This window comes from Phaenicophaeus curvirostris, chromosome 4, assembly GCF_032191515.1.
Source record: "Phaenicophaeus curvirostris isolate KB17595 chromosome 4, BPBGC_Pcur_1.0, whole genome shotgun sequence".
In the NCBI taxonomy this organism is placed as follows: Eukaryota; Metazoa; Chordata; class Aves; order Cuculiformes; family Cuculidae; genus Phaenicophaeus; species Phaenicophaeus curvirostris.
Genome location: NC_091395.1, coordinates 32,688,411 through 32,712,650, shown reverse-complemented (window position 1 = coordinate 32,712,650; position 24,240 = coordinate 32,688,411). Strand labels below are relative to the sequence as shown.

Below are 24,240 nucleotides of genomic sequence, written 5' to 3'. Positions count from 1 at the left end.
TTCTGAAGGACCGCGAAAAATGGGCTGCTCCCAAGAGCGATGCAAAGCAGGTAGATTAAATTAATTCCATGACTATCCTCTCTGGTGAAACCTCTTTCTCTCTTGCTGCAGAAGAAGCTGGAGGTGACTAGCCTTCCAACATCTAAAGCTCTGTCCCAAAATTACTCCTCTGCCATTCCTAGGTGCCTGGGGAGGGAGGGAGCTTCCCCACAAAAAAGACCTCATACTGGTAGTGGGGTGGGTCCTGCCTGTCACAGGACAGGTGAACCTTACCTGGCTACTGTCCTTACAGTCCTTCTGTTGCGCTGAAACACATTTTTTTGCATGAGTGGTCCACCACCATACCCTCTACATTGACCCATTTCAAACATCTGAAGGGCAATGCATAGATGCCACGATGGCACTGTAAGCATATGGGATATTGCAAAATGTTGCAATTATAGGACAAATGCAAATGCAAAACAGTCTTATGGCCTCAATAGCACTACCAGTTTCACCACTTAGCCACTGCCTTGCTGCCACCTCCTTCCTCTCATATACATGGCCCCTCAGGCTGTGGCTCCTCCACAAGAGGTGGGACCAGGCTGCTGCACCCATGGGGTTCGCAGCAGACACTCCAGAGAGAGCCATGCTAGGATAAGGGTCTGATGAGGGAAGGGACAAAAAAGAGAAAAGCCAGCACTCAGTGCAACCATGCAGTATAGTTTGTTGTGAGACAAACTCCACAGGGTACCCAGCCAGGCAACAGGCACTTAATGAGGGGAAAGAAAACGATCCCTCCTCCTCCCACATCTTCCAGCACATCCCACTGCCTCTCCACCCCGAGATCTAACATCAAGACACTAATGTAACTGTGATGCTGGGCGGTACTCATTAATATTGATAACATCAATCCTCCAAAATGCTTGGTGTTTGTAGCTGGTGCGTGCTGCAGCAGCAGGAGCCAACCTGCCAATGGTATTACTTCAGCCAGGAGCTGGTGCCCACAGGGCACCAAAACTCTGGGTGTCCATCCTGTGAGTGATCAAAGTCACACGCCAATAACTTTGTCGGAGTCCTATTGCAAAAATACAAACGTTTTATATTTTAGACGCTTATAATACTCCTTGATAGACTGATCTACTTTTCAAGTAGAGAACAAACTTCACACTCCTGCAAAGGCATTGAGACCTTTCAGGACAACATTTAGTACCTACAACCCTGAAAATTTCACATACTGTACATTTTCATCCTCTAAGCAGTGCCTCAGTAGCAACAGTCACAAAAGTGTAACTCATTTAAAATTACAGCTTTTATTTTCTATGAAATGTTACAATCTTTTTTTAAATGAATCACTGAAATTTATCCTCAAAAAAAATAAAACTACTGTTTGATCAGATAATTCAGTAAAATTCAATCATTTTTGCTTTTTATCCTACAGCTCTCTCAGGATTCAGCTCTGTTGTGCTACAACAACTGCTATCACCACACTGTATGTGAAGATGGATTTCAAAGAGAGTGAAATGCATCCACAGACCTCACCTGTTTATAAAACACACTGTAACAGATGAGAAATTAATAGCTTTTACGTGTTTTCAACAAGAAAAGCTTCGAGAACATGATACACTTTGCTCTGGCACTCCAATAGAGCAGCAATGAGGTACGAGCGCCTTAAAAAATGGCACATGTGCATTTTCAATTGCTTGTAGAAACTTCATCCGAGTCCACTGCGGCAATGGAGTTAAAAGGTAGAACAATATGAACAGGAATGTCAAAACCTTAGAAACCACACAAAGGATCCTCCTAGCAAATAAAACAAAAATAAGCATGCATCTGTTTTTTCTCTCTCTAGTGCTAAACACATTACATTGAGACTGCTGGCTCAGGGTCAAAGAAGTCACCAAAGTCCCTCTTTGTTCCAAGTGTATTCCCAACGGCAGTGCAACACGCAGCTCCAACAAATGCAGTCCAATGTTCTAAATGCTAGCAGATGGCATTCAAGCAAATACACATCTACGCACATGGCCTGATTTCACTTTGATACATGACTGACTGCTGAACTGATTTCTGTTCTCACTGACAAGAAACAAATACCTACAGCTGCAGGACTGCAAAGAGATGCCATCTCCTGGCATTTAGGGCACCAGTAGCTTTCTTTTTTTTTTTCTTAATTCTGATAACCAGAAATGGCAGAAATAATTGAAGTAGCTTCAGAGGAAAGGTCACGACCTCAATATGCCAAGAAACTTAAAAAAACATTAACATTTGGATCCACCGCTTGCCAAACACTGTCAGTGATGTGCAGGAGCTGACAGCAGTGACTCAAAGACTGTCTCTAGAGCTTCTGGAAATGAGTGTCTGTATGAACAGTCACATTTTGGACCCTCTCTTAGGACCCGCCAAAGCTTTTCAAGCATATACCCACCACATGGTTGACCAAGAGAAGCCCTCCAGTAAATCAGGAGGGAAAGCAGGGCTGTAAGAACATGGCAGCATTCAGGGGGCACAAAGAAGAATAAAGAACAGTAAGGCAAGCAGGATTATTAACTTTCCACTAGATCAGGTATCAGCATTCACACATGATTAAAAACAGCTAGGAAATTCCTACTCAGGACATAAATCCGTATGTGCTTCCAACAAGGCAGATAATAGCAGAAACTAAGATTAGCAGATTACAAACTGGTCATTCATCTCTTTATGCTTCAGTTTCTTACAGAAATTAACCGCGTCCAAGAGAGAAACATTAAAACAATGAACAGCAATCTAAAATATTGGAAAGCAATATATAATCATTTGTATATATAAAGAAATAGTGAGAATGTACATCAGAAAGATTTTGACTTAAGGTCACTTTTTCTTCTTTATATATATTATTCAAGTTTTTGAATGCCTCCCCAGGCATTTTGAAGTGTGTCAAAGTATCATCCTGTTCATATGTGAGTGTCTCCAAAGGCCAGACCACTTTCAAATCCTAGGATCGCAAAGGAACTGAGGTCCTTTATAATGCAAGTTCAGCTACATTACTGTCACCGTGCCATCATCTGAAAAAGCAGTTTCTAGGCTTAAAAAAATTGCGAGTTGTCTTCTGCATCTCCCAGGAGCATGCTGTTGCAAACAAACATTTTAACAAAACTTTTTCTTGCTCAGAAAGTCCAACTTTTAACTGAAGCACAACAAAACCATGAACCAGACACAACACAGCCTGTGCTTTCAACAGCACTGGACATAATAGACAGTCTTAACTGTGCTATGAAGTTTTAAAGTAGAAGTTGGATTTTATCAGGCAGTAACAAAAAATAATATTTTGCACTTCAAATTTCTTAAATTTGACATCTGTGGGGTTCTAGTATCAGGCTGGGTAAAACGATAAACCCCTGACTACAGCTCACTAGGTACTGTAACATTAGCTTGAAGCAGACAAGAAGTTATCAGAAGAGAACTTCACCAAATATGAGAACCGAGGGCTACTCCGTATCCGTCTCTTGGAAAACATTTTCCCTCCTCTCTCCTTTTCCTCAAAATTGAGAGAAAAACTTGTTGACAGTGATTGTTTCTGACTGAGGGATTCTTGTATTTAAAGCTTACATAGAATCCACTTGTTCTATAGAAAGCAAGTTCTGTTTTATATACTCACACGCAGAAGATATCCTGAGTTGTCCTGGTCTAACTATATTTCCATGGTACTTTCTAAAAGTTACTAAAGCGCGCGCACACACAAAAATGCAGCTTTATTTGTACACTACTCAGGGGACAGCAGGTGGAAAGATAAGGTGAATATTAACACAGTCAGCTTTACCTTGTATCTTCCATATCTCAGATGGCAGCCTGGACATAATACAGAATGGTGGTCCCCCAAGAGGACAAGCAGACACCTAAATTACTCATACTGACCATGTATTTCTCCTAGGTAATTAGCTTATTTGATTAGCAAATTCTTGTCTGGTATAAAGCAAATATTTGCAGTAGGTACTCAGAACTCTGTCAAAGAGTTAATACACACCGTTGTCATATGTAGGTGTAATACTGATATACTTCTCTCCCTGAACAGGACTATTTTGTCCTGATGAAGAGAGGAGTTGGTCATTCTCCAATAACCACCACAGAGAAAAGGTCTCTTCCCAAAGCAGCTACCAAAGAAAATGGATTTAAAAAAATATATGTTTAAGTCAATGCAACAGATGTTTTTTTAAAACTTAGGCTTGAATTTATAACCAAGATTGAACTGAAACTGGTAAATACAAGCTATTTGCTTTGTTTTCCTGCCCATGTTTTTTACTTATGTCACCATGGCAAACACCAAAATTACTGAAAAGTCTCCTTTACATACTTGCCTACCAGTCATGCGCTCAGAGCCACTGCCAGGGCAGAAACACAGCTTCCCCAGAGCATATTCCCTAGTCAAATAAAAATACATGAAGCATTATAAGCTAGGTTTGTATTATGTTTGAGTCCCTAGGAAGATGAGAGGCAGGTAAGAGCACTGCCTACAGTACTTTACTATACCACATCTGATGGAAGTCAGGTAACTTTACACCCAGCTTATAAACCAAGCCAGTGTGCTGGGGTTGATGATTCAGAAGTGGAGTGCCTGCAAATTCCTGAAGGTGAGCAAGCTGTTGTCTGGGGTTTTTTTTTTTCTATTTCGTCACAATTTGACAATCTGCAACAGCAGAAAAACTGTGAGACTAAATGAGGTTGTCAGTTTTCAGACTGCTGACATTGGTCTATTACTTCAGATGCCTATCATTTACCTCTGTAACAGTAAAATAAAAATTACTGCAAATTAAGCCTTCTTAAGGGCAACTAAGAAGCAGCTATTAGGGAAGTAAAAATAATTTTTTAATAATAAATGCATAGACATATAGCTAAATCTTCTGTAGCCCACTGCCCAAAAATCAGAAGGATTAGCCAGAGATTATCATACATCTGAAATACACTATCAGCGTATTAAAATGCAAAAGTAGAAGCATAAGAAAAGAGTTCCAACTCTGAACTACTTATGTTATAGAAGCATGTACAGACTAAGGGGACACTAAGTTTATAATGACTAGGACAAGGATAAACATGCCACAGCAGTTGTTTGGTTTTCTTTCTTTTTTTCCTTTCCCTAAACACACAAAATGTGTCCTAACATTCCCATTTTCAAAACTAGGCAGGTTAAGTTTAACAACAAAAATGCCATGTTCCAGATGGGACTTGCAGAGCGCTCACAGCATGCGGCTGCTTGGCATTAAGAGGTGACCCTCTGCATGTGTTTGCTGAATGACTGTACCAACAAGCCTTTGCCACCACGAGACGTGTCTCCTGCACAAGCTTTGCAGCCAGTACTGAATGGGAAATAAGACCATGTGTCCTTGTCCCACCTGCTCGCATCAGGATTGTACTAACTCTAAAGACCATGCATTCTGGGTGAACTCTGCCCTAAAAGCACAGGTTACAAGGGTTTACCAAAAGCTGGAAAAAATTAGAACTGTGGACAACACAGTGTGTGTGTGTGTGTGTGTGTGAGAGAGTGTGAGAGAGTGTGAGAGAGTGTGAGAGAGTGTGAGAGAGTGTGAGAGAGTGTGAGAGTCCCCGCTTGCTTTCAACTTTCCATACAATGGGAGGCTGCGTGATTTGCCACACCATCCTCCCAAAACCCACTGCCTTCAAGACTATCCATCACACCGATGCAAATGCTTTATCTGCCTCCTGTCCATCAGCCACTGATTTGATAAGGCATTACTCTCAACATACAACAAGATGCTCTCCTCCTCAAGCCCCAAACTTCTGGGGACTTGCCTGCCCACTGATCCCTCCAACAGTGAGCAGAGCACATTTGGCTGACCTCCTTCCCAGCTCCTCCTGCACTGCAGCAGATAAAGGAGCAGAAAGCCTGACTTGGCACAAGCACCACCACACCACCCACCCCAACAGCAGGCCAAAAGGTAGGTGGAAGAAGAGAAGGAACAGAAAGACCAAGGAAGGGGCAGGAAAATATCATGATATGTGGACCAGAGCCACAATGAGATATGAACAGGTCTCCCTGGGAACAGCTTGGTTGAGAAAATACAACAGAGACTCTGTCGTGCAGGTGAGCTGCATTGCCAGACACAGCTCCAGTATCAGGTCCTGCAACCTTCCAGCACAGGAGGAGGACGAGACCAAGGAAGCAGTTCTGTACGCATTTTAAGGTGACACTGCCACAGGACGCAAGAGGAAAACTGATTAGAGAATGGCCACAGGTAAATGCTAATCAGGCAAAAATGAAGCAAATAAGTGCTTTTAATCCAGAGGAGTTTTTCTGACACAACTTGTACAGCTGGACAAGGCGGAGGGCAGCAATGGAGAGGGCAAGACAGCCTCTTCCTCTTGCAATACACAAAAGCTAGTGTCAGGCATGGCCTGGATAGAAGCTAAGAAGAAAGAACAGATGCCATAAAAAGGCACACAAGAGATCTGCAGGGGATACAGAAAGCTCAGAAAGTGGGAAAAGAAAGTGAAGAAATTATTAACAAAACATAGATAGGTACAGGACACCAAAATATAAAGCTCAGTTTGACCTTTTAAGATAGGTCATCACATGTGAGAAAGTTTACTCCAGTAGCACACACCCACAAACACAGCTCCTTCACACATGCTAATCCCTGTGCAAACAATAACCTCACTGACCCAGCTGGGAGGAGACTTCACTGCCTGGTATTTTTATCAGTATAGAAACTGAGGTGAAGACAGCCTGTGTGGCTTTTCAAGGCAGCATGAACCTTGTGAAAGCACAAGTGCCAATTCTCCACTACCACGCCAAAATCATCTTCATTTCTCAAACTCAAATTGCCTCCCACAGATGAGAAAGACCATTTTAGCTCTGCATACAAGTCAACGTACAGATTAGTCACTGATCTGACCACAGGCACCTTCCAGCCCAAGAGGGCTCACAATAGTGAGGGAAATGCATACACACCTGCAGAGTTTTTCACTGTAGGCAGATAAGGTCTTAATGATGAGCAGGACTGCAAAAGCACATCAAAGTAATTAAATCCAGCCATGCATCACCTTTAAAATATTTCAACTAACATCAATTAGGATCCATGCTGAGGACAGAAGTTTGACTGCTCTTTGCAAAATGCAGCAGGACCATCTCATTTGCAATTCTAGGAAGCCATAGCTAGCTCCTCAGGCTGCAGTGAAACACAGTACAGGCCGCTGCTCTCATCTCAAAACTGTCTGAAAGCAACTTACAAACAAATAAATTTAATAGACAGCTGACTCATTTGCTAGCACACAGGACTGGCATGCAAAGTAGGTTCTTTGATCCCTGTATCAGCAGTCCATCAACACAATTTTGCAAAAGGACCAATATTTGGGAAGAAGCAATGCACAACACAGCACAGCTGTCCCTAACGGCATTTAATACAAAGTTCAGCGAGGCAAAGTTCATCAATGAATGAATTACAACACATAAAACAGAGATAAAACGATTAAGGTAGCAAGAGTTCAGCTTGCCACCTTGGCTGTACCAGGCAGAAATGTAAGGAAGGACAGAAAGTGTAACTCTAATAGTTCCTTCCAAAATAATCCATTTCTTCATCTGCAAGAGAACCTCCAACTTTGTTGACCTTCTAGCAATCTTATTCAGTAAGCTTTTTTTTTATTGTAGCTTCACATCATCCTCTGTGTTCCCTAGAGGTATTCCCTTAGGGATTTTTCACCCGAACATAATAGGTAAGGCTGTGCATCTCATTTCCATTCCTTTACTTCTAAGGATTATATAAAGTAAATTTCATTTCTTTACACATCCAGTAAAACTTAACATTTGTAGTCCCTTGGTGATATTGCAAGCAGAATACGTCAGAGTCTTATAAAAAAAAACAGTTAACCAATCCCAAAGAAAGTTTTGGTGCATCCCAGTACCACAGAATAACCAGGCTGGAAGAGACCCACCGGATCATCGAGTCCAACCGTTCCTATCAAACACTAAACCATATCCCTCAGCACCTCGTCCACCCGGGCCTTAAACACCTCCAGGGAAGGGGATTCAACCACCTCCCTGGGCAGCCTGTTCCAGTTCCCAATGACCCTTTCTGTGAAAAATTTTTTCCTAATGTCCAGCCTAAACCTCCCCTGGCGGAGCTTGAGGCCATTCCCTCTTGTCCTGTCCCCTGTCACTTGGGAGAAGAGGCCAGCACCCTCCTCTCTACAACCTCCTTTCAGGTAGTTGTAGAGAGCAATGAGGTCACCCCTCAGCCTCCTCTTCTCCAGGCTAAACAACCCCAGCTCTCTTAGCCGCTCCTTGTAAGACCTGCTCTCCAGCCCCCTCACCAGCTTTGTTGCTCTTCTCTGGACTCGCTCCAGAGCCTCAACATCCATCTTGTGGTGAGGGGCCCAGAACTGAACACAGTATTTGAGGAGCGGTCTCACCAGTGCCGAGTACAGAGGGAGGATAACCTCCCTGGACCTGCTGGTCACACCGTTTCTGATACAAGCCAAGATGCCATTGGCCTTCTTGGCCACCTGGGCACACTGCCAGCTCATGTTCAGTCGGTTGTCAACCAACACACCCAGGTCCCTCTCCTCCACGCAGCTTTCTAGCCAGACTTCTCCTAGTCTGTAGCACTGCATAGGGTTGTTGTGCCCCAAGTGCAGGACCCGGCATTTGGCCTTCTTAAACCTCATGCCATTGGACTCTGCCCAGCGGTCCAGCCTGTCCAGATCCCTTTGCAGAGCTTCTCTACCCTCCAGCAGATCGACACTTCCACCCAGCTTAGTGTCATCTGCAAACTTGCTAAGGGTGCACTCGATGCCTTCATCCAAGTCATTGATAAAGACATTGAACAGGGCTGGACCCAGCCCTGAGCCCTGGGGAACCCCACTTGTCACTGGCCTCCAGCTGGATTTCACACCATTTACCACCACTCTCTGGGCCCGGCCATCCAACCAGTTTTCCACCCAGGAGAGTATTTGCCTGTCCAGGCCAGAGGCTGACAGTTTCCGAAGCAGAATGCTGTGAGAAACTGTGTCAAAGGCTTTACTGAAGTCCAGGAAGACCACATCCACAGCCTTTCCCTCATCCAGCAGCCGAGTGACTTTGTCATAGAAGGCGATCAGGTTAGTCTGGCAAGACCTGCCTTTTGTGAACCCATGTTGACTGGGCCTGATCACACGGTTCTCTTGTGTGTGCTTCATGATCGCACTCAAGATCACCTGTTCCATGACTTTCCCTGGCACTGAGGTCAGACTGACAGACCTGTAGTTTCCTGGGTCCTCCCTGCGACCCTTCTTATAGATGGGCACGACATCAGCCAGCCTCCAGTCCAGTGGGACTTCCCCAGTCTTCCAGGACTGTTGGAAGGTGATGGAAAGGGGTTTGGCCAGCACATCCGCCAGCTCCTTCAGTACCCTAGGGTGAATCCCGTCCGGCCCCATAGACTTGTGGGTGTCTAGTCAGACTAGCAAGGCTCTGACCACCTCCTCTTGGATCACGGGAGCCTCATTATGCTCCTCTAGCTCCTGGGTTTGTACACAGACGGAACGACCCTCCTTACAACTACAGACTGAGGCAAAGAAGGCATTAAGTACCTCAGCCTTTTCCTCATCCCCTGTCACTGTTGTTCCTTCTGTGTCCAATAGGGACTGTATGGTCTCCCTAGTCCTCCTTTTATTATTTATATATTTGTAGAAAGATTTTTTGTTATCTTTCACAGACTTGGCCAATCCAATTTCTAGCTGAGCCTTAGCCCTTCTGATTTTTTCCCTACACAATCTCACTTCCCTCCTGTAGTCCACCCAAGAGGCCTGTCCCTTCTTCCAGAACCCATAAACATTTCTCTTCTTGATATCCCTGAAGATCTCTCTATTCAACCAAGCTGGCTTTCTCCCCTGCCGGCTTTTTTTCCGGACCACGGGGATGGCTTTCTCCTGAGCTGCTAGGATTTCCTTTTTGAAGAGCTCCCAGCCCTCCTGGGCTCCCTTGCCCTTGAGTACTGTCTCCCATGAGACTTTGCTAACCAGCCTTCTGAAGAGATCAAAGTCTGCCCTCTGGAAATTTAATGCTACTGTCCTGCTAACCACCCTCTTCACCTAGAACAGAAAACCCTATCATCTCATGGTCACTTAGTCCTAGGCGTCCACCTACTGCCACATCCCCCACAAGGCCTTCTCTGTTCACAAAGAGCAGGTCCAGGAGGGCACCCTCCCTTGTTGGTTCATTCACCAGCTGTGCAAGGAAGTTGTCTTCCACACATTCCAGGAACCTCCTAGCCTGCTTCCTTTCTGCTGTATTGTACACCCAGCAGATATCAGGAAGATTGAAGTCTCCCACAAGAACGAGAGGCATTGATCTAGAGATTAACCCCAGCTGTTTATAGAAGAGCTCATCAGCTGCTTCTCCTTGGCTGGGTGGTCTGTAACAGACTCCCATCACAAAATCTACCTTCTGGTGGGCTCCTCTGATTTTGACCCACAGGCACTCAATCTCCTCATCACCACAATCCATTTCAATGGAGTCCAAGTCCTCCCTTACAAAGAGGGCTACCCCGCCTCCTCTCCTACCCTTCCTGTCCCGCCTGAAAAGCTTATACCCCACCATAGCCGTACTCCAGTTATATGAGTCGTCCCACCACGTTTCTGTGATGGCAACAACATCATAGGCTGCTTGCCCTACGACAGCTTCCAGCTCTTCCTTCTTATTCCCCATGCTGCGTGCATTGGTGTAAATGCACTTCAGCTGAGCTGCCGAGCCTTCAGCCCTCCTAGAGGGAAAAGGGTTCCTTCCCAACTGCCTGGTAACTGGAGTAGCTAACACCAGAGTGCCTGCATCTCCCTTAGCACCGCGAGGTGTGTTCTCCCCCACTTTTTGTGTGGTGATGTACTGGTGGTACTCACCCGCGCACCCTGTCCCAATCACCAATTCCCCACATCCAGGCTTGTTCCTGTCTAGCCTGGGCTCAACCCCCTCCCCCTTCACATGTAGTTTAAAGCTAAATTTATGAGCTTGGCTAGGTTTCTAGCAAGGGCTTTAGCCCCCTTAGGAGACCCATGTGTCCCGCCCTTAGCGAGAAAGCCTAGGGGTGCATGAGCCACCCCATGATCAAAAAAGCCAAAGCCCCTCTCCTCGCACCAGGCTCGGAGCCAGGTATTAATCGAATTCTTCATCCTGGCTTCCCACTCCTCTCTATTTAGCATTGGGATGGAGCAGAATACTACTTGTGCCCCAGAGCCCTCCATCATTTTCCCAATGGCCCTGAAGTCTTTCTTGATGGTTTTGGTCTTTACTCAATAAATGCAGCTTTTCTCTTTTTTTAATGCACACATGGATTTCTGCTTCTTTTGTGAAAAAAATATATTAAAAATTTCATAAGAGCAACTGTCACTATTACAAGTTAGAACCAAGTGCATATTCCAGGAAAAGCCTTCATGTAAATTTTTCAAATATTTTTGGAGGATAAGTTTAATGACAATCTAAATGGTTAGTGGTACTCAATACAAGCTTAGATTTAAAACAGTGGTTTAGGATGGTTCCTTTCAGTCTAAGCACTCCCTGACACTCTCAAAACAGCTCTTTATTTTGAAATACCTTCTCAATGGATACTCAGTTTGACTTCACTAAAGATATTTAAGAAGTAAACACAACAATACAATCGGCTTATTTAATATTCACTTTTTTTAGCAAAAAATCAATTTTTATTCTTTTCAGTAAGAAAAAGCAGAAGAAAAAAAAATCTGCTTGATCCTAACCTACATTTCAATCATTCTTTTTCCTGCCCCAGCCACTACCGTAGCTAGTTATCTGGAATACAGGCGTACCACCAGTCCCATGCCATTACTTTCCAAGAATTGGCTTCTCAGAAATTATGGCACTATGACCACGAGCTCTTCTGAGGGCAAGTCACTTCCGAAGAGTCTTAACAGTTCTTCCACAGTGCCAGACTGATCTGCACCTCTTGACTGGAGATCAGATGAAGTCATGGCACTGAGAATCTCCCACCAATGACCTCACAACGTGACGCAGGCTTCTTCTCCCCAGCCCCCCTAGATTTTTGCTGAAGCAAATTTGTAACTACATCTCTTCAGTATCTGCTAAACCCCTGAGTAATTTTGCAATCCGTGAACCTTAACTGCTCTGCTGTCTCTCAGGCAACTAGTAAGGTACTCCGTGGCTACCTTTACCTTCCAGATAATCTTCCACGTCTGGAGCACTATCTCACAGCCACAACAAAGACCACAGGGTTAGGAGTAATCCCACTTGGCAATCGGGAGATGCCAAAGTGCCAGGCACCAGCTGCCATTTCCAGGGCTGCACTGTCACCCTAGCAGAAATCCACTGGGAGCCGATACCACCCACTGCCCCAGGCAGCTCCAGTCCATGGGGTCAAATGCCCAAAGTGATCAACAGAAATGCCTGACTGAGCTAACTGCATCATACTCATCATTTTCCTAGCAGTTGATGCTGACCCACTCAGAGGAAAATAGGCCCTAACTGTCATGGCTTAAGGCTCAAAAGGGTAAAGGCTCAAAAACATCCTCTTACTCACTAATTACATACCATACTCTTAGTATTGTGTGGCCTTCATTTCTCATGGACAATTAATGCACATCAAATAAGAGTACACATGACACGTGTTTTCTGGTGCACTGTTATCTGGGAAACTGGATCCTCAAAGGAAGTCCGGAAGTTCTCAAAACCAAGCATCAAGAATGTCATACATGTGTTTTTGTTTTTCTTTTGGTAGTCCAATATCTACTTCCTTGAAGTGGAAAGCTAGAAATTTTGCTAGTATCATTTGTGCACATCACTTCACAGGCACATCACTGTGCCTTTATCAGTACCAAACTTCTGCATTTGACTCATTCTGCTGCTTTAGCAAAACATAACAAAAAAGCAAGCACCTAAATCTTCACAATTTGCTACTGCCAGCTGTGGCAACTGAACAATTGAAAAAGAAAAAAAAAACAAAAGAAAAAACTTTGTCAACACTTACCACTGACTTCCTTCTAACAAGCCCTCCTTTTCATCTGGATGGCCTCTTTTTACTGCTGACACTCAAATGTAAAAAAGAGGGTTTGAAGGAAACTTGAAGCTTTTTTAATAAGGCTAGTCCAAATACACATGGCTTTAATTCGGTCAAAGACTATGACCTGTAGCAGTACAGCAACTCCAGTATCTACTGTCCAGCATTTCTTATTTCACAGTCTGGTCCAGAGACACACAAAACAGTGGAAAGCAACCTATGGTAGCACTCAAGCAATGAGAAAGACAGGAATCCTAGGCCAGAAATTAAGAAGTTGCTAACTACCTCTTTCTCACTCAGGGCAGCTGCAAATCCATGGACTTCCAAACCAACCATTTCTCATTCACCCCCAAAATAGTTCTCTACAAAAATTGTTACTTTGACAATGTTTTTTTTACCTCCATCCAAACTTCCGTATTTGTTAAAACTAAATCTAAGGCAGAAATAATGAGACTGCATCCACCCCCCCATGTGCACTTGTCACAAAATCAACAGCAAATCAACGAGCCTACCCCAAACAGCAGATCTTGTGATGCACATGCACAGGAAGTCAGTTAACAGATTAATACTTCACAATCTTTTTTTTTTAAAAAATAGGTTAGCAAGCACCCAAGAGAGCTCATTAACCTAGAATTAAAAACTGAATAAAAGAATGTTTTGGGAAGAGACTTTCTCCTTTATGCCCCAAGATGCTGAACTCTTTCAGCTCTGGGTAAAATTTTGAATTCTCTCTCTCCACTAATTTCTGTTCATACCACTACTTCAAGGTGCTTTGCTTCTAAGGGCTTCACATCAAATTTCAGTAGCTTTATCTGATTTCCCTAGGGCATGCTGGCAGACAATGAGATAGAGATGCCGCAAGCTCTCAAGTTTTGCTGCTACAGGAAAAGGAAATCCCCATGATTTCACCATGTAGTAACATAAGCCAAGAGAACGAAAGTTAATCTGTAAAGAAACTAATAAATTCTGGTATTCCTAAAGTACCTTTGCAAGGACTTCTTCGTTAAGTCTACACTATAACATTCATTCAGTACACGAAGCACACACAGCAGCAAACCAAAATAGTTTAAAAGATACACACAAACCCATGCCTGTTTAGGCAAGTTTCCTTAAGTGTTTCAGTATAACAATACAAGGATGTCTCCATCCAAGCAAGTGAACCTTATCAACTTTACTTTCAGAAAACAAGCTCATTTTTTGAAATAAGTAATAACAAGTAAAAATCTTTAAGCGCCTGAATGGCAAAGAAAAAGGTCAAACCACTTTCTCCCATTTTCTATCTGAGTCTCAAGAACTCTTTATCTTTCCATAATATTTTTATTATTGCCATAGTAGTCAGTTACTCCATCCCCCTAGAGAGAAAAATCATAGAATGGTTTGGGTTGGAAGGGATCTTAAAGATCATCCAGTTCCAACCCCCTAAGCCATGGGCTGGGACACCTCCCACCAGTCCAGGCTGCCCAAGGCCCCATCCAACCTGGCCTTGAACACCTCCAGGGATGGGGCAGCCACAGCTTCCCTGGGCAACCTGGGCCAGTGCCTCACCGCCCTGATGATGAAGAATTTCTTCCTAATGTCTAATGTAAATCTTCCCTCTTTCAGCTTAAAACCATTACCCCTCGCCCTATCACTACATGCCCTTGTAAATAGTCCCTCCCCACCCTTCTCGTATGCCACCTTCAGGTACTGGAAGGCTGCTATGAGGTCTCCCTAGAACCTTCTCTTCCCCAGGCTGAGCAACCCCAAATCTCACAGCCTGTCCTCCAGACCTCTGATCATCCTTGTAGCTTTCCTCTGGACTCATTCCAACAGCTCCATATCCTTCTTATGTTGAGGATGCCAGAACTGGACACACTACTCCAGGTGAGGTCAGGTGGAGATTTTTTTTTTCCCCCTAAACGACATCTCTCTGTCTACTAAGGAAAATCTCAGGAACCACACTAAGCACACCATTTGAGACTGCTATCTTCTGACTATGTCTCAATAAAAAAAGCATGCCTAGGCATGCAGTGAAAATTTTGCATCAAAACCATAGAAGTCCCCAGCTGAAAACCAGAAAGTTCTGTATTTGCCCAGGGAAAATGCCAGCTTTCAACAATTTACCACTACTTACAGAAGAGGATGGAGGGGGGGGAGCAGAATTTATGAATGCAGGTAGGTCTTGGGGGACGTAGATAACCACAGAGCATCAGCACAAACTGTAAGATTCTCCCATCCTGCTTCTATACCACCTTTGTCATTTCCACAGAGGTGAGGCACAGGTGCCCTAGTATGATGCTGGTTCAGACAAGAAGGCTCCCGATGGGGCAGAAAGAGGGGAGGAAAGCCACTCAAAGAAGTGCTGCAGTGCAGGACAGACTCAGCATAATCATCCCCTTCCCACCCTCAGGCTTATCCCTTCTGCCAGCTTTCAGCTCTAGGCTTGTGTTTTATCAGATCTATTCACTCTCAAATCCAAGGTATGGGCAAAGTGAGATAAATGCGAAAAGCATTTCTGGCTAACTGCAGCCATCAGAGCACGGTGGTGTCACACATGTCTATTTTAAGTCTTGTGATCTTTCTGGCTGGCATGGCATGGTACTGAAAGCTGTACCCACATTAACACATACCAAAGGAAGGAAGTGTTTCACTGGTAGATGTCCAAACATTTTAATCTGGACGCTCAGAGGAAACAAACTGTGTGTTTAAAAAATAATCTGTGATGCTATTTACCCAACCCTTCAAAATACAAGAGGCCCGATATATTAACAGAAACAGCAGAGTTGAGGCTACAGTTCTCAAGAGCTTTATTATTTAACTGATTTCAAGAAATAAAGCAGGATATTTAATGTTCCAGTGCAACACATTATTAAAGTCTTTAGTTTTAAATCTTCACTTCCTTCCCCACCTTGGTACACATTAAGACTCCAAGACTACTTACATCTGCAAATTTCAGAATGGAAAATTGCCTTCTGATTTAAAGAAATTAATTACAAAATATACAATACAGCAGCATTAATAAGCAGATTTTTTTGTGTAAAAGCGACACAAAGCAAATACAGCTTAGAGATTGAATAAGAAGTAAGATGCAAGAGGACACTTCAGTCTTGTATACACTGCACTATTTTCTAGTTTTGCTAACACATTAGTATTAACATTAGTTGAGAAAATCATAAGCAACGGGTAAGGAACATCTACTTAACATGCAGCAGAAAAAAATAATTTCTAGTTGTCTGCCCAATTACACTTCAGTATTCCCTAAAATAAAAACCAAAATGAGCTTCAATACTCTTGTTTTCATTTGATTTTTGCTTACCTTTGCTCTTGCAGATGCTCTTCCACATCCTCCTCTGAATCGGCCTGACAAACAGAGAAAATACTATGTAAGAATCTCAGAACTGCAACAGGGTGAACTGGACATATATACCCATATTAACTCCTCTGAAGATAGATGCCTTGTGATTTGCCTGCAAAACAATCTCAGAAATCCAGAATTCTAGAGCAATTCCTTTACAAATCAAGTAAGGTGGATGGGAGCCAGCCCATTTGAGGTTTCAGCTCGTTTTGCCAAGGTAAATGGTGACTTAACATCGCTACTCCACTTTTTTTCCAAATGTTGCTTAAATAGACTCATTTTCCATTTATGCAAACGCATCGATACAAAATTCTGCTCACATACAACATATCAGTCTAAAACTGTCAATTGCCCCCAAACTACAGGAAGACTATTTCCTCTGCCTTCAGTTACCTGCCCCCCGTCAGTAAATTTTATTAGTCAGTACCTAAGAAAAAAGGATGCAGAACGCCTTGAAATTCAGATCACGTGATATCACCAAAAGCAAAGGCAAGGTACCACATTCCAAAGAGGATTGCGAGATCCCAAACCCAGATCTTGCCAGTGATCAGTAGTGCATACAGACACTGGAGAGAGTAGAGACTTTAAACACATAAGCTTAGCTCAGTTGCTGGACTGAGGCAATTTTCAAGACATGCAGTCAACAAACTGTGCCAGCTTGCAGCTCACAACTAACCACTTTGAGCTGTCTGCAGAAATGAACTCACACATTGGTTCAATGAGCTCCCTGCAGGAAATCCATTTAAAACAAGCAGGTAGCTGCTCTGAATTGGATGAGATCCCCAGGAAAGCTTGAGGTACAACTTGAAATGGAGCATGTTACAACCACCCAACCTGCGCTGATGAAGTCAGGGACAGCTTTAGGGAGATTAACATTTTTCAGGAAGAGGTCACAATTACGCTGCCAGGAACAGCTGGTATGTTTTCCCAGCTACTGCTTCTGGACGTGATGGCTCCACGAGACACGAGCTATAGACTTTAGCAATAGAAGGGTAGAGGAAAAAAAAAAAACAACAACCTTTTAAAATTCAAAGAATGCACCTTCCACCACTCTTCCTACACGTTTCCCATGCAAGCACATCATGGAACAGGCCTCAACTCACCAGCTTTGACTCTAGCTCCTATTTTCACTATATGCTGTGAGAAAAAAAAAAAAGTCACCTGCACAAATATTGACTATCTTTCTGCAGGCTTCAGGTGCTAAGCAGACCAGGTAGCCATAGTTGTCTACTGAACAGGACAGTAGTATTTCTGAAGATGTGAGCCTCAGGAAGGGGGACAAAATGACAACCACACTAAGGCAGAAATTATGGTTAATGTTATTATTAATAATTAGCATTATTGTGGCCAAAATAATGATGTTATGGCTAATATTATTACAGCCAAAAGCTACCAGATGCATCTAAACTTCAATCTTTTGCCACAAGTAGCTCATCCAACGGAGGCAGCACAGACTTCACCACAGCAACATTGCTGTTAGACTCTCCTAGTACAGCACAATACAAACCCATTATCCATTTTCCAGCATCTCTTTTACTTGTAGGACCTCAATATGATACTAAGCAGAATTGCAGCACTTCTCATCCACCTCCTCCAGAAACAGCTTCTCTGCCACAACAGACAGGCAAGCTATCCTCACTTTAAATTGCTTAGCTTCTCCTTTAAATGGCTTAACAACTCCCAGGCATCAGAAATCTGGAACTATGTCATTACAAAGTGCTCACCCTTAACACTAGCTGTCTCACCATTTCTCGTATTCACTTTTTCTCAAACAACAATGAAGAAAACCTTCCCAATCCACAGTGCAGCCATAGCATAAAATCTGAATTGTGAAAGAAAAAAATAATTTAAAAATTATCCTCAACTTTGAGCATGCACACAGAGTACCATGTCCAGCATTCTCCTATCCTCTCTCCTGCGTATGTCACAGGATACTGCATACTTAAATGTAGGATTTAAAAACAAACAAACAAACAAACAAAAAACAACAACAAAAGCAAAAAGACCACAAGAAAGCTTTATCAAGCTACCATTATCACCAGACAAGTACTACAGGGGGATCCCAAGGCCAAAATGCAGGTCCCAGTAACCTATGCATGACATGAAAAAATTCCCCGTGCTCTAAACCTCATCCTGAATACGGGCAGGTGCTTATCTTGCACTAGAAAGCCCTTGAAAGTACCCCTCTCGTGTCACACAAGCCATGAGAGCCTGGGCTGACAGCTTCTGCATAATCTGCATGGCCAACCAACCCCAAGTCCTATCAGCACCATCCAGCAGCTCAGCTCAGAGGCTGGAGGAGCCTTTTAACAGCCCAAAGAGGAACACAATTCCCACCCCAAGTCTGTCTCAGGCTTTCACACACAAATTGTGTGCCTTTAGACAAACCCTGCTTTTAAGTAGGTGACTCTGGACATTCAATTTGTGCATAGCTGATAGGATGTGCCTCTGTTAATGACATACTGCAGTGCTGTGTATCTCAGATACATATGTAAGATCAAGGTCTTCATCAGCTTTCGAAACTGACAGAACAATTAACCTTATTAGTCCCTGAGCTGCACTGAAGAACTGGAATTGAAGACAAGTCACTGCAACGTGGGAAAAGAAAAAAAGTAATAAAATAATCTTTCAGAACTGAGCAGAACCTTTAAAGTGAAAACCCAGACAGCAGCTCTGTATTTGCACAGTGTCTGTAACTGACTATGATACAGCAAATAACATGGCATCTTTCTCCAAAATTCAAGCACCTGAAATACAACCACAATAAGCTGAAACAGGCAGTCACTGTCATGTCCTAAGTATGTGCAAGCAAACCAAAATGTACACAAGGCGTTCCTCTAATGAAACAGCTCACTTTATGCCCTACATGCAACATGCAGGAACAGTAGAAAACCTATCACATCAGAGAGACACAGCACTGACACCAAAAAAAAGTTTGGTGCCTGTCGCCTTTCAAGACACACTGTAATTTTCAATCATGATAACAAGACCTAGAACCTAACCTTCTAACCTTCTAAAGTAGTTCCTCCCTCAAGACTCAAAGGGCTGAAAGGAAAGTGCTAAATGCCCTGCTCTGCAAGTACCCAACCCACCTGCTCCTGCCTTTGGATACTCACAGTAACCACCAAAGTAGTTTTCTGATGGACAGAAACAAAACCATGACCCTTCAATACCTCTTTTAAGTGGCATCCACCATGAACAACAAATGGCATTTGTGCTTCTTTCACACACTCTTGTCCGTAGAGAGAAGGCCCGACACCTTTACTGTGCTCCTCCTTGGGTTCTTTCCAGCAAACAAAAGATGTTACTAACCACCTCTCAGCTTTGCATTGAAATACAACGTGGCTGTTTATATCTGGAGCTTTTTCAGCTTTTAATGGTGAAGGTCTTTGGGCATCAAGTCCTGCACAAAGGAATTTTTCTCCCAAGCATTTCAGTTAAGTATTAACAAGTTACAAACACAAGCAAAACCAGAAAATTACAAGGAGCCTGAATAAAACCCACAACTGTTCTAATCAAGCCTCTTGCACTTTTGAGATTTTCTCTGCCAAAATCCCACCGGTTTTCCATGCATCTCTCAGCCATCAGGGCAGGCAAGACTTTATATTTTTCAACACTGAGAACAAATTATGGGAAGAAAAACAAAAATCCAGCCACCCACCCCAGGGATGTTATTCAAAAAAAAGAGGTCAAGGGCAAAAAGGAGAGCAAGGTCAGAGCTCTCCGGCTACCTCGCACTTCACACCACCTTCAACAAGAAAGGGGTGCAAGGGAATATGGGTACCATATCCAACCAGGAAACCCAGGTCATCTCAAAGGAAAAAGGGAACCCAGGAAGAAAAGGAATACAGTTCTGGAGAAAGCTGCAGACCAGTGGAAGACTGTCAGCACGCTAGGTACAGCCAGCTCCTCCTCAGCTCTAGCGCACAAGCCTACGCACACCCTCACCAACTGCAATGCTCCAGGCACCCTTCAGGCTCAGCCGCAGAGCAAGAGCAGTAGGCGAGCCATCCCCAGACGGCTCCCCAGGCTTCAGAGGAAGCCGAAATCAAAAGATCACAAGCAACGGGGCGAGGGGGGGAGAAGGGGGGTGGGGGTGTGGGAGAAAAAGCACACACGCATGCAAGAGGGAAGCTGTGAGGGGGCTCACGAGAAGCACAAACAATGAAAGGGAAGCAAGAGGAAACAGAAGGTAGCACGACCAACTGGGGTGGAGGCGCAGAGGCCCTGGGCGGCTGCGCTCCAGCATGCAAATTCATGCAGTTCACGTAGACAAAGCGATGCTGTGAGAGGCCTAGAAAGCAACTACAAATATTAAAATGCTTTGTTCCCCCACCCTCAACCCTCCCGCCTCTGAACACCACCTCTTTATTCACTACATGCTTTTTGGAACAAAAGCACGTGCAAGCAACCTGACAGCTGAATGGGCTACTGACCCATCCAACTTTCATCCTCAAATTCTGCAGGCAGCAAGGAATGCTCAAAACTGCTCTGTCACAGGCAGCTGATGATGCATGGAAAATAGGATAATGGTGCAAAGCCACAACAGAAAGGGAAAAACATTCATCAGGGCTAGTAACCCACCAGAAACAGGGAAGAGTGCTAGGGCAGACAGGGCAACCTAATCCATATGCCTGCTCAGAGCCTGCAACACCTAGGCAGGAGGGAAATGCTTTGGGAGAGGAACATGCATTGTTCCTTCCCTGATTTTTTATTTCTGCACTCAAAGTCCTCATTCTCATATACAGTATTCCTGCCTGCCCTGTTCCAAAAAGGAACAGGAAGAACCAGATCAGGGAATCAGGACACTTCCCATTCCCAAAGTCTTCCCCAAGTCCTACCTTTAAATGCAGGAATGAAGCAACTCCTGGATATTCCCTATCAACAATGTTTATTATCCACTCAAAAGCAAGGAAGTTCTTCTTCTTACTAGACCCATGCCATCACATCACCACTGCCATGGTACACAAACACTGGGCAACAATGCTCTGTGAGGGCACAAGTGCGAAGTTCTGCTCTTGCAAGGAAGAGAACATGGACAACATCCTTGCAGCAGTCATTTATTTTTTTAAGTGGAGCATGGAGATCAACAAGCAATAAACCTCTTGCAAGTTTAAGTATCCCTCTAACAAAGAAAGGGCAGTCAGATGTTAACAGATTAAGCAGCTTTACAAATCTCCAAAGCTGATGCCAGCACCTCTCCTGATGCCCCTCATCAACACAGGACCTCACAGATGCTGCAGGGGATGGCAGGAGGGTCGGTAACCCTCGACTCCTTAGGCACTCAGAGAAGAGCCACAACCAGTCATCACAGAGCAGCGCCACCACTCCATGGAAGCAGTGTTGGAAGGGTCCCTCACCACATCCACAGTGACAGAGGGAGATCTCCTTTCCTCATCCCCTCAAGAACTGGAAAGGGCAGCTTCAAGTTCAGCCACAGGCTCCAAGTCTGAGAGGTGTCGAGTAAAGCCCAAGCCCACAAGGGAAGAGAAATCTGGGTGTTGGAGTTAGGCCTGGAACCAACCTTTGGTCTTAAAACCTGTTTGAGGAGCTCAGGCTCTTCTGCTTCAGCTTGAGGAGTCACCAACATGTCAGATGCTGCTGCGGTCCCCAAGCTCAAAAGGGAAAGCCATGCAAAGCAGCCACTGCACCACCAGTGCTCAGAGATTGGTTCATCTGGCTTTTAACATTCCACCTTTTATTTCGGCAAGCCTATCGTGATTTTCACTTCTCACTCTGTCACAATTGAAACCAGAAGACCTGTTTTCTTTCCTGCATACCTAACACAGCATCTCTGGAAATGACAGAGGCACAGCAGCCTCAGCTTCACCTTTCCCTGCTGCAAGGACTCAACAGGACCGTACCCTCAAGTGACACCAAGTTCACAAACCATTCATGCCTAGTTTTTCTTCAGCCATGCTCCAGCTTATTTTTACAAGGATGCTCCAGAACAAAGTCTTTTCAAAGAGGACCTAATCTCTTCAGGAAGTAAACATCACGTCATCATCACTCAGTTGCAGCTTCGCTATGAACTATAAACGACTGCATTACACGGTTTTACATCCAACGCATGTTAATGTCTTCAAGGTAAAGAATGCACAAGCAAAAGGACGAGTTCCTTACGCACCCCTGAACACAAAGACGCTGCACCTTCCCTTAGCTACCAACACATCCACAGCAGGCAAATTCTGAACAGTATAATATATATAAATGTTTCTTAAGTATTTGTATACACAACAGATAACATCACAATACAAAACACTGGGCTTTTATAAGAAGTATTGGTAAGAAGGTGAAGAGAGAGATAACATTTCTGCTGCTTTTCCCTACATTAATGGGTATCAAGGACTAAGCAAAGAATGATATAATGGCTTAAGAGAAATTACTCTCTTTTCCCTCTCGCACAAGAAGATGTCCCTAAGGACTGCCTCTTCCCATTTACAAGCCTGGTGCCTTGAAGTCTGGGCAGGCTCAGCTCGACATATGGCAAAGTCTGTCAGTGCAAGCGAAATGACTGCCTCAAATGCCATAAACTCCAGACCACTCTCCAGCCTAGCCATGCATTTTACCCTACTGGCTCCCCTTCCCATACAGAAGGCAACAAGCTACGTTGCCACCCAACAATAAAAAAAGCAGCTAAACAAAACAAAAACGCACTGCCACCAGAGGAGCGACACCATAAATGATGTGTCATTTGTGTCGTGGAGGGGGGAAAACAGCTTCACCTGAGCGGGTCTGAGATATCGATACACATACAATCGTTATGCGCACATCCAGGATTGACCATGGGAGAACGCTTACATTGGGGGCGGGGGGCGGGAAACAACAAAATGAGGGGAAACAGAGAAGCCCGCAGAGAGCAGGCAGCGTGTTGCTGGGGGGGCGGACAGCGGGGACGATGATGAGGGGGAGGACAGCTGGGACGGGGATGGGGGGAGGGACAGCGATGGGGGGGGACAGCAGGGTCGGGGATGGTGAGGGGGGCAGCGGGGACCAGGATGGGGGGGGGGGGGAACAGCGGGGACAGGGGGCGACAGCGAGGACGGGGGGACCCCATCCCTCCCCCCCCAGCCCAAGCTCGCCCCCCGGCGCCCCCTCACCTGGGCGGGCAGCAGCAGCTCCCCCTCCTCAGCCGGCCACAGCTCCACCACGCCGGGGATGGGCTCGATGGCTGCTGGGACAGAGAGAAAGAGAGAAAGGGCGGGTGGGCGCGGGGGCACCGCGGGGAACGGGCGGGACGCAAGCCACGTCCCGGCTTCTCTTTGCACCCCACCCCGCCCCGAGCCGCCCCCGCCGGCGCCCTCACCTTGCCCCTGCGCCTCGCCGGGGCGAAAGCAGGGCAAGAGGACGTGGAAGACGCCGAGCAGGAGGTTCATGGCCGCGGCCGCCCGGCAACAGCCGCCGTACTGCGGGTAGCGCAGCCCCGCCATGCCGAGCCGAGCCGAGCGGCGCTGCGGGCGGGGCGGGGCGGGGCGAGCAGGGCACAGGGACCCGCCCCCGCCGCCCAAGCGCATGCGCGGACCCGGCGCCGCGCGCTCTACCCCCCCAGAGAGACACACAGAGAGCACGTGGCGCGGCGGCGCGCGGGGAGCTGCCCCGGCAGCGCGGGCGGGAACCGCCCCCAGTGCCCGCCAAAACCAGCGACCCGCCCCCGGGCCCCCCCCACGGCTGCCGACAGTGCCCCCCGTCAGCATCCCATCACCACCACCAGCGTTCCCACCACTACCATCAGTACATCACCAACGCCACCAGCACCCACCACCTCCAGCGCCCCATCGCTCCCACCAGCGCCCCTACCAGCGTCCACATCAGTGTCCCCATCAGTGCTCACCCACCACCGCCAGCGCCCCACATCGCCAGTGACCTGACCAACAATGCACCCCCACCAGCGCCCACCACCACACCACCAGCATCCCACCACTACCACCAGTGCCGCCGTCA

The 24,240-nt window shown here is 45.3% G+C and overlaps 1 protein-coding gene across 3 annotated transcripts in view; it reads right to left on the bottom strand.

The window, feature by feature from the left end:
* The window catches only part of TMEM131L (transmembrane 131 like), a 91,005-nt gene extending 67,247 nt beyond the window's left edge, over window positions 1–23,758 (bottom strand). For all 3 annotated transcript variants that reach the window (XM_069855734.1, XM_069855736.1, XM_069855735.1), the window contains exons 1-3: window positions 23,606–23,758; window positions 23,400–23,470; window positions 16,261–16,304 (exon numbers count right to left, since the gene is read on the bottom strand). In XM_069855734.1, coding sequence (XP_069711835.1) covers window positions 16,261–16,304; window positions 23,400–23,470; window positions 23,606–23,729 — 239 coding nt within the window. In that variant the 5' untranslated portion in view covers window positions 23,730–23,758. The remainder of the gene's footprint in view (window positions 1–16,260; window positions 16,305–23,399; window positions 23,471–23,605) is intronic.
* Between the last annotated feature and the right edge of the window lie 482 nt (window positions 23,759–24,240).